Below are 15,284 nucleotides of genomic sequence, written 5' to 3'. Positions count from 1 at the left end.
ATGCGCGTTCGAATTGGCCTGATAGTCCACGCGAATAGTATGCACGAAAACTGTCATAATTCATTCTTTTCCACGTTAAAGCCTCCCACAGCAGCATTCAATATGCATATCCCTCGTAAGTAATTCTCTGTTAACCGAACAGAAAACTTGTACAATCAGCAACACAATTCATGGACTACATCCCGTAGACTCGGCGTTACAAAAAATCCAAAGTCACGGTCATCATAGAGACGCGTTAAGGGTAACATTCCATTTCTGACCGCAGCTGCACTACTAGCACGAACGCGTCGGTGTTATTATCAATTTCCATGGTAAAATGAATGGTAGTGCTGCTGTCGTTGGAAACGAACTGTTACCTTAAGGCAGCACTGTTAAAGTACTGTTACGCAGCAAGTGACTTAGTTGTATCCTATTACCTACCTTGTTTTGTTAAGCACATTCCTCCCTTTTGAAATCAGCCGGATTTTAAGCAACGGTGGAGCTGCAAGTCTACTACTGGCAGGCGTGGCTCACTCCGCGATTTCGTCGGTTTGCCACAGGTAGCTAAAAGTCCATCCGTTCGACCCCAAATTTGGGGTTTGCCATAAGCCGCGCGTGGCGCTGTCGCCACCTAGCGGCCATATCTGTGCTGATCGTGACAGACGCATTTTGTTAGAGAGTGAGTCTTCTGTACGTAGTACTATTATTTATTCTATGCTACTGGGCACCATTACTCGTGGTACCTTCACGAATAGATCTGAGAGCCTACTGCGAGAATTTGAAATTGAAACTGTGTTTAGTGCCGCTATCGCTATCGCTCGAATACCTGTGTTATGCAAGAGTGACAGAGAGGTAGAAGGCCTATCGCGAAACACGTTCGTCGTGTTACCTCCCTGACACACTTACGTACGAATTTACAAGTGCGACAGAGAGGCAACACGTCGAACGTGGTTCGCGGTAGGCCCTCAGGTAACTAAATCTCAACGCGTGCTATAGAGATAAGAAATGGCGGATCAATGTACTAAACTCTTCGTGCTTACCGTCCCTACTTTTGCCCGAGCTGTCCATGCGTCATCTAGTAGCAAAGCTATCTGAGACACCACAATACGCACTACAGTTCGAAATTCGTACAAAATTGCTCCGCATAAATTAAGGGGCATTGTTCGAAAACGAGCGATTTAAATAAAAGCGAGATAAGCCTTGATGGATGTAGATTCATGATAAATTTATACTTGTAAATCAGCCTTTTTGCGTCATGAATTAATGCGCGGGACTGTCTTTATTAACGAATACCTACAGTTTCCAAGGACGGTGAAAGTTAAGGTACTGTTTGAATTCAGACTACACCAGCATTACTCCTGCAGTTATGCGGCGTGATATTGCTGCTCACAGTGCTGACTGCATTGCTGCCGCAAATGTCAAAAATCCGGGCAGCAGCATCCATTATGAAAGGGTTTTGATAAAAATTTGTTAAGCACATATGGTGAATTCTTAATATAACTTGAGACTCCAGTGCCGTTAAGATAGAATATTCTTACGGTAGATGTCGCTATTATGCCTCCCGCATCATCATCATCATCTCAGCCATAAGACGTCCACTGCTGAACATAGGCCTCCCCCTTTCTTGGGGGGTGAATGCCATAATCGCCACGCTTGGCAGGCGGGTTGGCGATCGCAGTCGAGTACACCGAATTTGAGGGACGCTGCTGCCCGTCCACCGGTGGTCTTAATAGTAGCCTGCCTCCCTAACGCGTGTAAAAGAGGAAGCAATGAAAAAATTCGCACGCTTCAAGCTTCGGATGGCTTCGGTAGCTCCGTTGGTCAAAAGCGATTGGACCGGTGTTCCAAAAAGTCACAAATTCGAATTTCAAAGTAGTGATTTTTATTTATTTTTGTTATAATTTAAAAATTAGTTTGTACATTTACGTAACACGGACATCCTAAACACGGAGTGCAGCCATTCAACTGTCATCAGACGCACTCAGGCGCGCCCAAATGATATTAATTAGTGCTTTGGGCGGCGCTTTGTGCTCAGTTTTAAAGCGTTGCCAATTCTGTTTCAGAATTTGTTCGGTTAATTTGTTTAGTCCTGATTGTTTGCGTTTGGAATGGTTTGGTTTTTAGGGTTCCGTACCCAAAAAGTAAAACGGGACCCTATTACTAAGACTTCGCTGTCCGTCCGTCCGTCTGTCCGTCTGTCTGTCACCAGGCTGTATCTCACGAACCGTGATAGCTAGACAGTTGAAATTTTCACATATGATGTATTTCTGTTGCCGCTATAACAACAAATACTAAAAACAGAATAAAATAAAGATAAAGATTTTAAGTGGGGCTCCCATACAGCAAACGTGATTTTTGACCAAAGTTAAGCAACGTCGGGCGTGGTCAGTACTTGGATGGGTGACCGTTTTCTTTTTGCATTCTTTTCCGTTTTTTTTTGCTTTATGGTACGGAACCCTTCGTGCGCGAGTCAGACTCGTACTTGCCCGGTTTTATTTGAAAATTAACGCGAAATTGAGATTGGGCCTGATTCGGATTTTGAAATAGGCATCTATTAGATATCTTTTAGACATCACCAAGATACGATAACGATATGTTCAAGATCTAACCTGTCAAATTTGACATTTGCGCGATTCTGGAGATACTCTTGAACGATTTCCACAGGATATGACTTAGAGATCCAATTCACATCTAATAGATATCTCTATCTAACTTAAAAGTGACATTGGTTGCCCGAATTGCGCTGCAAAAGAGAACTAATTGATATCTAAACTATAAGGTATCTAGAATGGATCTAGTACGTGTCGTCTCTTGTGAATATCTTGAAGTTCGTATACGGCAGTTTGTAATTGTAATTGCTGCTTTCAGAAAGCAGACCGGGAACCTCAGGTGGCATGAACTTTCTCTGTCAAAAATGTGGGTGGTAGGTCGGCCACCACAGTCACCATCATCGGCATCACCAAACATGTTGTGCTTTTTTAAATCCTCTGCAAGAAGGCCTGTGATGTAATGAATTGTAATTTTATTTTCATTCTGTGGTAGATACCTACTATTGCTGTAGAACTGTGAAATTCATAATTTTTGACTATTATATTATATAGAAATAAACTTACACCGTTTACTTCAGTTACGTTGACTGGCGTTTACTTCAGTAGGTATATGACTTTTAAAAGTAACGGATTTGACTACGCGTCAAAAGTATGTATCTACCGTTCTCTAATAACATAACAAAAAGAGATATTATGTCATTATTATGTAGAACAATTAAACTGTAAAAGTTACTTTTGACTTAGAACTATAGAGTTATATCTCTATTTTGTAAGAGTATTCCAGGGTAGCAGATACTTTTGGCGCATTGTGTCATCCGCCAACTATTAAAGCTCATCATCATCATCATCTCAGCCATAAGACGTCCACTGCTGAACATAGGCCTCCCCCTTGGACCTCCATTCGTACCGGTTGGAAGCCACCCGCATCCAGCGTCTTCCGGCGGCTATTAAAGCTGACTGTATACAATTGTTGTTATGCGTATTGGTGCAACAGATATTGCATGCCACAATCCAACTACGAGTATATCAAATCAATGCCGAACCAAGCTTAACAATACAGCTTGCTGACCAGTTACAGGCCGTATTGTGGCCACGACCACTAAACACGGTTTCCAATGCGATCGGAATTAATCCATGTGGCGATGTGGCCGCTTATACCTGTAATTGAAGTACTGCTAACAGCAACACGAACTGACCATCGATATGCTCTATGTGCTTGCAATAAGAGTTATATATAGTCAGATTGATGTGACCGCTTATACGCTGTGATTGAGGAACTGCTTGTGTGAACATTGATTGTGCAGGACATACATTAAATTTAATATGCTTTGGTAAACAAGTTACTGACAATTTTTTTGTGACAGTCTGGCGACATTTCTTTCAAAACAGAAACTAATAATACGTCAAACTTAAAAAGCTCTATTACTCTGGTTTATTATAAAATGCTACAAGTGTTTAAAAACTGATGTCCTCCTCCTTGCGCCGTAATCCTCAATATTGAGGGTCGTGACCTCCCTTTTGAATCACCTTCTCTCTCACGAACTCCCTCCATCTGGTTCTGTCTTTGGCGGTGTGGAGACATGTGAACTATGGAGTCAAGAGCAGTGCGGATCTGGTCGGACCAACGTATTGCACGTCCAGGCCCTTTCCCATCTACTTTGCCAGTCACAAAATGCTTTTCGAGGCTGCCACCGTCTTTCCTTGCTATGTGTCCGAAGCATTCAAGGACTCTGCGTAGACATTCGGATGACAGCCGTAACTAAAAACTGATGTCAAATAGTTATTTTTCAGGATTTGTGGTTTACGTCTTTGGTGCCACGTCCAGTGATTGAGATCCAGTGATTTTATCGGACCTTACACACGAAAACATCTGTTATATTGGGTAGATAAATTCCCAGTATACTCGCGCTATAACACATTTCAAACCCGTTTCAATTCCCATAATAACCTCCATTAATTGTAAAAGCCAAGGTAGGTACATAAAAGATGAAAGCATCGCCCGTCAACCTGTCTAGCTATCTCTTTAGTTTTGGCATATTCAGGGCTATGACATCGAGCAACTATCCCTGTCACTCTAATTACGCCTTCATTAGAGTAAAGGAAAAAGATACCCGACATTTGCTTACTTCGGTGTCCGCGATAGATCCACTGAACACCGTTATAGGAAAAACGCCTTTATTTACGTAGGTATATGAGTTTCTATGTTTGAAAGTTAATTACAAGAACAACTATTTTATACAGTGGCATGACCACGTAAGGGTTCATAAAACCCTGATGAGACTTGATTGTTTAGGCCCGTTTTTGGCGATAAAGTCTGAGTTTACGCACTAGTATTTTATATGAAACATTTTTAACATAGCGTTGACTTGAATTCAAAGAAAGAGTTTTATTTCTTTGCCGGTTTGAGAAAATGAAAGGCGTTTCTGCTGTATAAGAATAGGGCTAATCGACGACGCGTATGTCGCAATTCCTAGCAAAACCTATAAAATAATGATGAATTTTTATGAAACAAGCTAAGCTAACGCCTGCTTTAAACCAATAACACATCGTTAACTTTATCACAAACCGTTAACAAAACCGTCCTCTGCCTGCGAATTATGGATGGCTTTATCCACGTTTATCCACGTGATAAAATAACTGTCACTTTCTAACACCGCGGGGTAGAAAGTGACGGATACCGTTTTATCACGCTGTCACGTAGACAAGAACGACCATCATATCCGTACTGGAGTACCAAACGGCCGAAGACCCTCTGTACGTCCTAGGTAACGCTGCTAATAGACATTAGCAAGATCGACGCCGTCAATTGTACAGAAACGGCTTTGGGCAGAAAAACATCGTGGTATTTGGTGTCGGTGGCCAAGATCAACTTCGGATCTCCGCGCCATAGCAGTAAGTAGGTCTTTGTAGGGACAAACTGAGCCCACGTACACAACGTATGCAATCCGGACCCTTAAATTTGTATGCTTAGAAACATACTTGTCACACGCTACGCATGACAAGTATTCAAATTTCAGGGTCCAAATTTCATAATGCATTGCATGGGGCATTCCACGAGCCTGTCGCTTACATAACGCTTTTGCCTTGTATGGCAGCTACCTCAATAAAATACGTGAATCTCGAGAATATACTGCCAATTTGTTAGCCAAGTCATGAAATATTACCTGACCCAATATCGCTTACTCAGCATTTCCAGAAGTATTAGAAGAATTGCGTTATGTAAGCGACAGTCTCGTGGAATGCCCCTGCATACGTTGCCTTGCGTGGGCTCAGTTTACTACCATAAGTTTACAAAACCGCCCCGCAACCGCCGCGTCTACCGACCCAGTGCGTAACACTGAAGAGTCATTAGAATTAATGGAACACCCGGGCCGATTAGACGGTGGGATCAGGAAACTCATCGGCGCGCGGTTTAGGCGGTCTTCACATTGGACGCTAAACCGCACACCGCTGCGGTGAGCGAGCGGGACATCGCTATACAGGTGATTTTTTTAATGCACTCTGTAGCTACCTGATCCCGTACTGTTTTGCTAAAATTTTACTTTTTAATTAACGACGATTTGCTTTCATACGTTTTGGAAAAAAAATTACAGTGAGTGTCTAAACCATGAATTTTGTCAAAAAAAATGTTTCACGACGATCAAGTGCATTTTTGTCCAGGATCAAAGGCTTCTTAGAGGTACCTATACCTATAGGATCCTGTAATAGAAAAGTCACAAAAGAAAATAAAAATACCATTAATACCATTTTGGTGTAGCAACAACAAGCTATAAATATGTAGCGCTGTCTCGCTCACACACCATGGTAGCGTGCGAATCTGCATCAGGGTCACATCACACCTATCGACGCGGAATTGGCTAAAGCCGACAGAAAAAAGCTTTATGTCTTACGCAATACAAGCGAAAGAGTCGTCGTCTATCCCCCTTATTCGTAAACGTTTACTAAAGTTGACAAGCCGATAATAATCGTTTGTCCCTTTCCATCATACTAATATGTCGGAAAGGGAATTATCGGCTTGTCAACTTTAGTAAACGTTTATGAATAAGGGGGTTTAGGTGTGGGGAGACCCTTATTAGGCGTGGTATAGTGGCGAACTAGTTTTAAACTGGAATCCTACATATTCAGTATTCCGACATCCGGTAATTTGGTCGCTATTCAACAGATAATATATATTAGTTGACGGTTACTGTGTAGGGTTGCTAGATGGTCGGGATTTGGCGGGATTCTCCCGATTTTTAGCATGTGATCCCGATTCCCGACAAAGTGAAAATTGTCCCGAAAGCAGCTTCACGCAGCAGCTTTATAAAACAATAATTTCAAGTTCCAAATTATCGTTGACTGAGCGAGCGACCCGCGTCGAGCGATGAGCCAGACTGTTCAAGATCTCAAAGAATTTATACTATTTTTATATAAAAACGTCTATGAGCAGAGCAGCTGACATAGTGCCAATAATGTAAAATATCGTTGTTTTTAATACAATTACCTTTTCCCGACTTAAGTCCCAAAATCCCGAAAAAATATATTTTTTCCCGATAATAGCTCCTTCCGACGTGGCAACCCTATTACTGTGCGAATTTAGTTCTTTAGTTTCCCTGGAAGTTGATTCAACAATTAGTTATGGTTTTGAACTGGTTTTGATGCCTTGGTGATTGGCGCGCATCTCATGGCTCCTCTACACGATGGGCCAACGCCGGCCACTCCAAGGGACGCATTTATCCGTTAGAGAGAGCAAATGATATTGCTATCTCATTCTCCCGCGTGGCTGCGTCCCTTGGAGTGGCTGGCGTTGGCCCATGGTGTAGAGGAGCCATCACACATGACTTTCAATTCATTTTGCATGCACAAATCAGCGTGTGCGATTTTAAATGTCATTTATCAAAACGAGATCTAAACTTAACAAATGTGACGTTCCACGGAGAAAGGTACCTTATGACGGCTTGCGCTTACGTCACATAGCCCCGCAATAATATTGGAGCGGCGTTAATAATAGTGTAAGCGCCAACCGTCATAATTATATATACCTTTACCCATATGTACCTTTACCCGTGGGACGTCACAAATTATTAAATCTGAATTGGGCCCCTGGTTTATTGAACATGTGTAACTTTTACGCGCCTTGTTTTATTAGATCTAATAATGTACTTCTCGTGGCCGATCTCAGAATTGAAAATTTCGTGATCGAACATTCATAATCTGAAATATTAATTTTTAATTACAGCGCCATCTTGCGACGAATAGCGGAACCAACTTCCTACATTGTCAGTACGGGAACGTCGCGGATATTCTAAATGTTTAGTGTGTTGCTCTAGCTTTCCACATTTACACAGAGATGGCGCTATTCTCAAAATTCATTTACATGTTTAAAGTTAAATGAAAATGTATTAAAAGTGCTCTTTAAGAAAATAAATTACTGTCAAAAATACAATGATTAACTTTATTTCAGCTGAACGTTTTAACACCAAAGTAAAGCACGAATAGCAGAAAGACAATCACTAGGTACCCGCCGTCAGCATCAAAAGTAGGGGATCCGATCCGACTAATTGCCAAAAGTAGGTATCTCTTTCATTCTCTAAAGGTCCCAGTACACAATGGACCATCGCCGGCCACTCCAAGGGACGCAGCCTTGCGGTAGAATGAGATAGCAATATCACTTGCTCCCTCTAACGCATAAATGCGTCCCTTGGAGTGGCCGGCGCATTGTGTACTGGGGCCTTAACAGCTTAACAAAGAGAGAAAATTACATCATTTGACATTTTTCACCTCAAAATACGAGATCCAATTGACATCACAGTTTATATTAATTAGTAAGTATATGAAATGGTAATCACTACCAAACGGTTATTGGACAAACAGTGGCCTGGACCAAATGCGAGCCAGACTACAGAATAAATAATAGTACTAGGTACAGAAGACTCACTCTCTAACAAAACGCGTCTGTTACGATCAGCACAGATATGGCCGCTGGGTGGCGACAGCGCCACGCGCGGCTTATGGCTTTCCCCAAAATTGGGGTGGAACCGATGTACTTTTAGCTACCTGTAGCAAAGCGACGAAATCGCGGAGTGAGCCACGCCTGACCAGACCAACAGCTAACAAATCCACCTTAATATTATCAGACCTTATAAAACAAAGTCCCCCGCCGCGTCGGTCTCTTTGTGTATGTTTGTTCGCGTTGAACTCAAAAACTACTGAACGGATTTTCATACGCTTTTGACCTGTCAATGGAGTGATACTTGAGGAAGGTTTAGGTGTATAATTTGTTAACCCACCGTGCATGCCCGTGCGAAGCCAGGGCGTGTCGCTAGTCAAAATATAAGTTCCAATAATTAGCCTCATAATTATTTACCTAAGTATATCAAAGACATGTAACTTCGTATAAGATGAATAAAGTCTAAAAAGAAACGTGCCTCGGAAATCAAGAAAAAGTCGCTCTCGGATAGATGGCGCACACACCTTTGGCTTTGGCCTATACTCGGTTAGATGGCGTGACGACACAGTTTCATATTTAACAATTTTAACACATAGATATCAGTGAATGAACACGGGTCAAAATGATATAAAAATAATAAAATCATTTATCCATATATATACATTTTTTTGATAATTTTATACGTCTGACTACGTCTCTATTTTGAGTTTTAGTCGTGTGACGATAGATGGCAGTAAATTTACAGTGACTACAAAATTTACTATGACAGGACCCTTCTATACTGTCTATTCTCTTTGCCTATATTAATTAGTATACGAAATGGTAATATGTATCTCATAAAATTACCTTTTGCATTATTGAAATCTCTCCACTGTGAATTTATAAATTTCTGTGAATTTTGTTTTTTTTTTTAATGATTTTACATTAATAGTGATGTGAAGTAAAAAGAATTACGATATCATTGTATAAAAAGTTTATTAAGTAATTACATCCGGTATTTACAAAGTAAAGGGAATGAAATTTCACCTTACATTACTTACTTAATAACTAAACAAAGCTTTAAACATAATCTCTTTAAATAAATGAGTCTTTACATATAAAATGATTACTATTAAACAGACATTTTGGCAAATAATCTCTAAAAGATTATTTTTCAGGCATATTTATTTAAGTTCTTTTTTTATTGTGATGTTTTTACTAAATGTTTTTGCATAATAATTTGCGTATTTTCAATTTATTTGTGTATTTTTTGAAACAATATAAATTGAATTATCTGAAAACTGCCAATAGTTAAAATTACAAATTCAGTAGGGCTTAAAAAATAAGTTAAACCCAGCCTCCGAATTTATAATAATAATTATAATTTATATGTTATAATTACTAAAGTATTTATTATTTATTAGCTTACATATTTCCCTGTTTTCTTACAACCTTAATAACGTAGTAGGCTATAAATCGTTGTTTAAGTACGGTACCTAACCTACTTTTAGTAGGAACCTACTTCCACTTAGTTATTCTTATATATAGCCCATATATTACATTCTTAATCGCATATTATTTAGAGATTTGTATTTAATGTTTTAAATGCGCGTTAAGTATGTAATCATATTTTTCGTCATATTATGATTCTTCTTAAGTCTTTCGCTCCTCCTCTCTATTAGACTCACCGTTGTGCGTATTTGATTATAAATAAATGCTAAAAACTTAAGTCTTAGAAGCATTGGCTACGCTCTGCGCCGCATTTTCCATACTCCTTAAATACCTATTTAGAGATTCTGACGTATTCTGTATAATACTCAGTCCGAGTCTGTATTTGAATTCTATGAGTCGTTTAAGAAATGTGAAAATACCCCCTTCCTGATTAAGAGGAGGGTAGGTTATAACTTCTGGGTACATAGTTGGTCTTGGTCTTGAAGTACTGGGAACTGGTGCTGGTCCTTTTGTTTCTGAAACAGGTGAAGTAGATGGCATAGTTGAAGTTGTTTCTGACTTAAATTCAGTCGTAGTCTCAGTCATTATTCTCTTAGCTGTGGTTGTCTCTGTTTTTGCTTCGTGTGTGCCGGTTGGCTCAGTTGTGTCCGCCGGACTGTTAGACGAAAATACCTCGTATACTTTAAAAGTTTTAGTCGTGACGTCTAGTTCATTTGACATATCAGTTTCGGTAGTTGGTTCTTGTTTGTTACCATTGATCGGAAGAGTGGATACACTTTCAACTATGAAATCGCTCTTTTCAGTTGTAACGGGTACATTTGTTGTAGTTTTTGTTTCTTCTGTAGGATCCACAGATACTGCGTAAACAGGAACGATTTCTTCTTTTATTTCAGCTGTTTTGTTTTCAGTTTCCACTTTGATTTGTTCAGTTGGAACTGGTACATTTTTAACTGTTAATCCTAGAGCTTCGTCTATTTCGTTGCTAAGAAACACATCCTTGTTTTGCTCCTTCGCTGCTTTAAGGATTTCCTCAATGGAACCCGTGATACTACGCTTTTGGTAAACCGGACTTCTCTTTTTCCTATTTAAATTTCTTGGTCCATGCTCTGGTACGACGGCGGGGGTAACTGAGTCTGACAGCTCTTTAGGAACATTACCGACCACAAACTTATTGTCTACGCTATCTTCATCTTCACTTGTATTTTCATCATATTTAGTATCTTCAGGTTGTTCCTCATTATTGGAGCCGAGATACATTGATGTTGGTGCGTATGCCATTGGAGTGCTAGTAGTTTGATGTTCACCATAATATTGGCCTTCGAAGGGATACACTGGTTTGAAATCTGATTCCGATGACGGTTTGACCCCGTAGACGACAGCGTTAGATGCATCACTTCCGTACGATGATATTTCTGAGGGTCCTGTTTGAGGTGCAGCATAGATGGGCTCTACTGCTGGGTAAGATGGAGTATAAGCAGTTGGTCCCTTATCGTATGTGTATTTACTTTCTGTGGTATATACATTTCGTGTCTCATATTGTGGCTGTTGTGGGCTATAATTTACCGGCTCAGAGTATACAGCGCCATGTGCGATTCCAGTTTTTTGTTGCGGATAGCGCACATTGTAATTAGGCTCATAATTGCTTGTTGATACGTGGCGATATCTAAGATCTTGGTCTTTCTTCACTGGGTATGGGTTTCTATTTACATGAGTAGTTTGGCCAGCATAGGGATTAAGCTTATGTTTTGAGTGTGCCGGCATTCCAGCTAGTACTGTCCCAAGCATTTCTTCTTCAGCTTGTCCGTTGCCATCATTGGCGTATTCTTCAGCATTGTGTTTATAAATATCATCTTTCTTATCTACTTCAAAAGTCCTTCGTACCGGTGTTGCGAAAGGATACAGGAAGTAGCTGGCTATACCAACCAAACTTGCTAAACCAATAACTCCAACTCCTACAGAAGGCATCACTTCTCTGGAAAAGTAATTGTAGATTTGGGAGGTGATGGGGCCAGTAACATCTGTTATTGTTGGTTTCTTTGAAGGCTTACTAGATTTTGTTTTATTGCTCGTTTTAACTTCACTAACTGCAGTGCCAGTTTCAGGTTTAGGTTTGGTGGTCTTACGCTTCTTTGTCTTCTTTTTCTTGGTAGACGTGCGTTTTGGTTTCTTGGTAGTGGCTGCTGGGGTGCTGATTTCAAGTTCAATTTCTTGTTCTTTTGGCTCCATTGGTAATAAAGCAGATTCATTAACAACTGGTGCTTCTGTTGTAGTGAGTTTGTGCTTATTTTTGTTCTTCTTCTTTGTCGGTTTCGAGGTAACCTTGACAACGGGGAGAGTCACTGTTGGCTTTGTAACAACTTCTTTTTTCGTTGTAGGCGGTTCTGTGGTTGTAACAACAGTGGTGGTTGAGGGCGTTGTGGTGCGTTGGGTGGTCGTACTTTTGTTTTTCTGAACATTGGATAATACAGTATCCTTAATTTTATTGTATACATTTTCGTTTATAGCTGATCCTCCAGCAACTAAATCTGATTTGTTCGTACTGCCAATAATCGGACGTTTAACTACTGGCACTTTGTTGACCTGAGGACGTTTCGTTTTGTTTTTAGAAGGCAGTGGTTTCTGTTTCTTTATACTATCATCTGCTTTTGTAGGCTCAGTAGTAGATGTAATATTTTCTTTATTCGCAGTGTTACTTAATAGAATCCAGGTAGAAATGCCTTCATTAGACGTCGATGATTCATTTGATGGTTCATTTACTTTATTTTCAGATTCCAACTCTTCCATTGTGACAGGTACAGCGACACCAACATGTGCATTTTCTAAGGGTTCTTCTCCATTTTCATGTCTTGTTTTTATTTTATGTTTTTGTGCAAGTTGATTTTTAAGTTTCGGGGGTATTCTGGTGTCAGGTACTATGGGTACTGGTCCTGAAGAATTAGAAGGATTTTCAAGCAACTGGCTGGCAACCATCTTGATGGAGTCGCCAATACCAGCGCCTTTAGTCTTGACATTCCTGGAAGCGCTGCTGGTGGTCACTTCTTCTTTTGTCGCGTTTCCTGGAGTCTTTTCACTGGAGCTCCTGAAATTTAGAGAAGCATAGTGTTAATCAATGAGAAACGCAACGAAATATATTAAATATGTTAAATATCTCATACAATTGTGAAAAATTGTGGCATTTTGTATTTTACATAAAGTAAAGAAACAATTATCGACCTAATCATATAATTAACTAATTAGAGACTCTTCTATCAGTCGGGACCTTATGACAAAAAGTCGTGTTAGTAACCGGATGATCTAAATTGTCTTCATCGGCTTCTATCTACGGCTTTTTTTAAAATGAAGTGGAAATTTAAATAGGAAGACGTCTTTTTTAGTACAATCTATAAATCTAGTTGGAAATTGTTTTTGTATGCTTTCAAGTTTCATTACCATTTAACCGTGATATATTTAGATTCGCTGCTGGCATATGTTGGGTTTTGATGCGTGTAGTGGTCCATGGTACCCTTTACTAATGTAACATTATACAAATATTATGTCAATAAGTTTCCAATTATCTTGGCTAGCCTAAGAAAATCTACCTAGAGTTAGATCAAGAGAACTCTGCGACGATTTTAATAGCACATGCAGTGTAAATATTATTTATACCTACGTCATAATTTCATAGAAGTTTGACGTTTAAAATAACACATGCACTGCGTGTGCTCTCAAAATCGTTGCAGACTTTTCTTGGTCTAACTCTAATCCTTTGAAATCCACGTCAGTGGATCGCAGTGGATCACACTTATTCCCTGATACATTTGAGACTAATTATGATTTATTTTTACCATCTTAAATAAGAATTATATACCCCGGTACCCAGAAAACAAGCTGTTATTATAAAATTAAGCCTTCCAAATTTTAAGCATACTTAAATAATTATGCTCAAAATTTGGAAGGCTTGTTACATGAGATCACCTGTGTACCTGAAGCCCTACCGCGCAAAATCTCTCTGCCTTTCTATCGCTCGAATATGCAGAACGATAGAAATGCAGATAACGTTTTTCGATTTTGACGGTAAGAGCAGAGTATCAAAAGCAGTGGAAAAGCTTCATTATATACAAATTTTCATTGATTTTGATAGGATACATCTTTTGATAAACATTATTAACTAAAACTATATTACTTTTCAGAAACTTGTCAAATAAATACACAACCGGTTTAAATAAAACGTCTTTAAGGTTAAATAACAAATGTTTATTTACAAAATAGAAGAAATATAAATAAAATTATACATTATTTTTCATTTTGTTTACTTTCAAAAAATGCTTGAAATAAGTTAATAAAACTACTTATATTATATAAAGGTAGGTATGATTTGCTAATTTTACTCAGAAATTAGGTACCTGAAGTATAATAATCATTTCAAACAATCGTACAGTAAATCTGCAAACATATTTCGCACACAAAATATATTTATGATTATGATCGCTCTCACACACACAAAAAGATTTAAATATCAAAATATTTTCGTTGTGCAATACAAAAACTCACAGAGATGCTTGAGGTTAGCAAGCAATCAAAGTTGATTCTTTTTTTAAATATTAATACTAATTACACTGGCCATTGTAAGCCTTAACCCCCTTATTCATTAAACTTTACGAGCATGATATAGTTAAATTATATTTTATCTCTTTCCTACAAATACATAAGTCAAAATGACATATAAAGACAAACGATTCATAGCTAGTTCAGGCCAGTATCGCGTTCGTGAATAACGCCATAAATGTTTATCATCCATACAACTCCACGTACAAATTAAATTTCTTTTAAATAAAAATATTTTAATTTGCGTTGTTCCGGTTTTCCATACAAAATCAAAAAGTACCTACTGGGGTTTTGTAAAAACAAATTAATAATATCACTGTAACTGCCACGGTTTTATACTTATAAATATAGGTACGTAAATACATAAAATAAATCATTTAAATTGTATTAATAAAATTTCAGAGACATTTAGGTTTAAGATTAAAATATTATACAAAAAATACATAGGTACTAATACATCTTGAATGCGTCACAGCAAGAATACCACTGTACGTAAGCATAACTAAACTTAAATATCTAAAATTAGCTACTAGAGTCCGTATACCTAAGCTAACTTTGCATTGCAAAACGACTTGATCAGAAAAAGTGAAAAAAAATGTCATTTATAATGACGTCATGTTTTCATAGAAAATTGACATTACATAATGTTGAGTACCACTATTTGTCAATGCAAATGCCACGAAGAGTTGCCTTATGATTCGGTTAAATTATGTTCTAATGTATGGGCAAGAAAAACTAATTATAGCCAGCATTCTATGAACGTAGTATGATACCTTTGGGTATGGTGCTTTATGCACACTAGCGTCCCTCCC

General features: G+C 38.8%; 2 protein-coding genes across 3 annotated transcripts in view; both read right to left on the bottom strand.

The window, feature by feature from the left end:
* Window positions 1–15,284, bottom strand: part of LOC134671254 (acyl-CoA:lysophosphatidylglycerol acyltransferase 1-like) — a 610,785-nt gene that overhangs the window by 254,382 nt on the left and 341,119 nt on the right. The gene's annotated exons all lie outside the window — the stretch shown is intronic.
* Window positions 9,750–15,284, bottom strand: part of LOC134671225 (uncharacterized) — a 53,564-nt gene continuing 48,029 nt past the window's right edge. For both annotated transcript variants that reach the window (XM_063529021.1, XM_063529020.1), the window contains one exon: window positions 9,750–12,967. In XM_063529021.1, coding sequence (XP_063385091.1) covers window positions 10,162–12,967 — 2,806 coding nt within the window. In that variant the 3' untranslated portion in view covers window positions 9,750–10,161. The remainder of the gene's footprint in view (window positions 12,968–15,284) is intronic.

The sequence above is a fragment of the Cydia fagiglandana genome, chromosome 15 (assembly GCF_963556715.1).
Source record: "Cydia fagiglandana chromosome 15, ilCydFagi1.1, whole genome shotgun sequence".
Classification (NCBI taxonomy): domain Eukaryota; kingdom Metazoa; phylum Arthropoda; class Insecta; order Lepidoptera; family Tortricidae; genus Cydia; species Cydia fagiglandana.
Note: the sequence above shows the minus strand (reverse complement) of the source record. Positions and strands in the feature narration are given on the sequence as shown.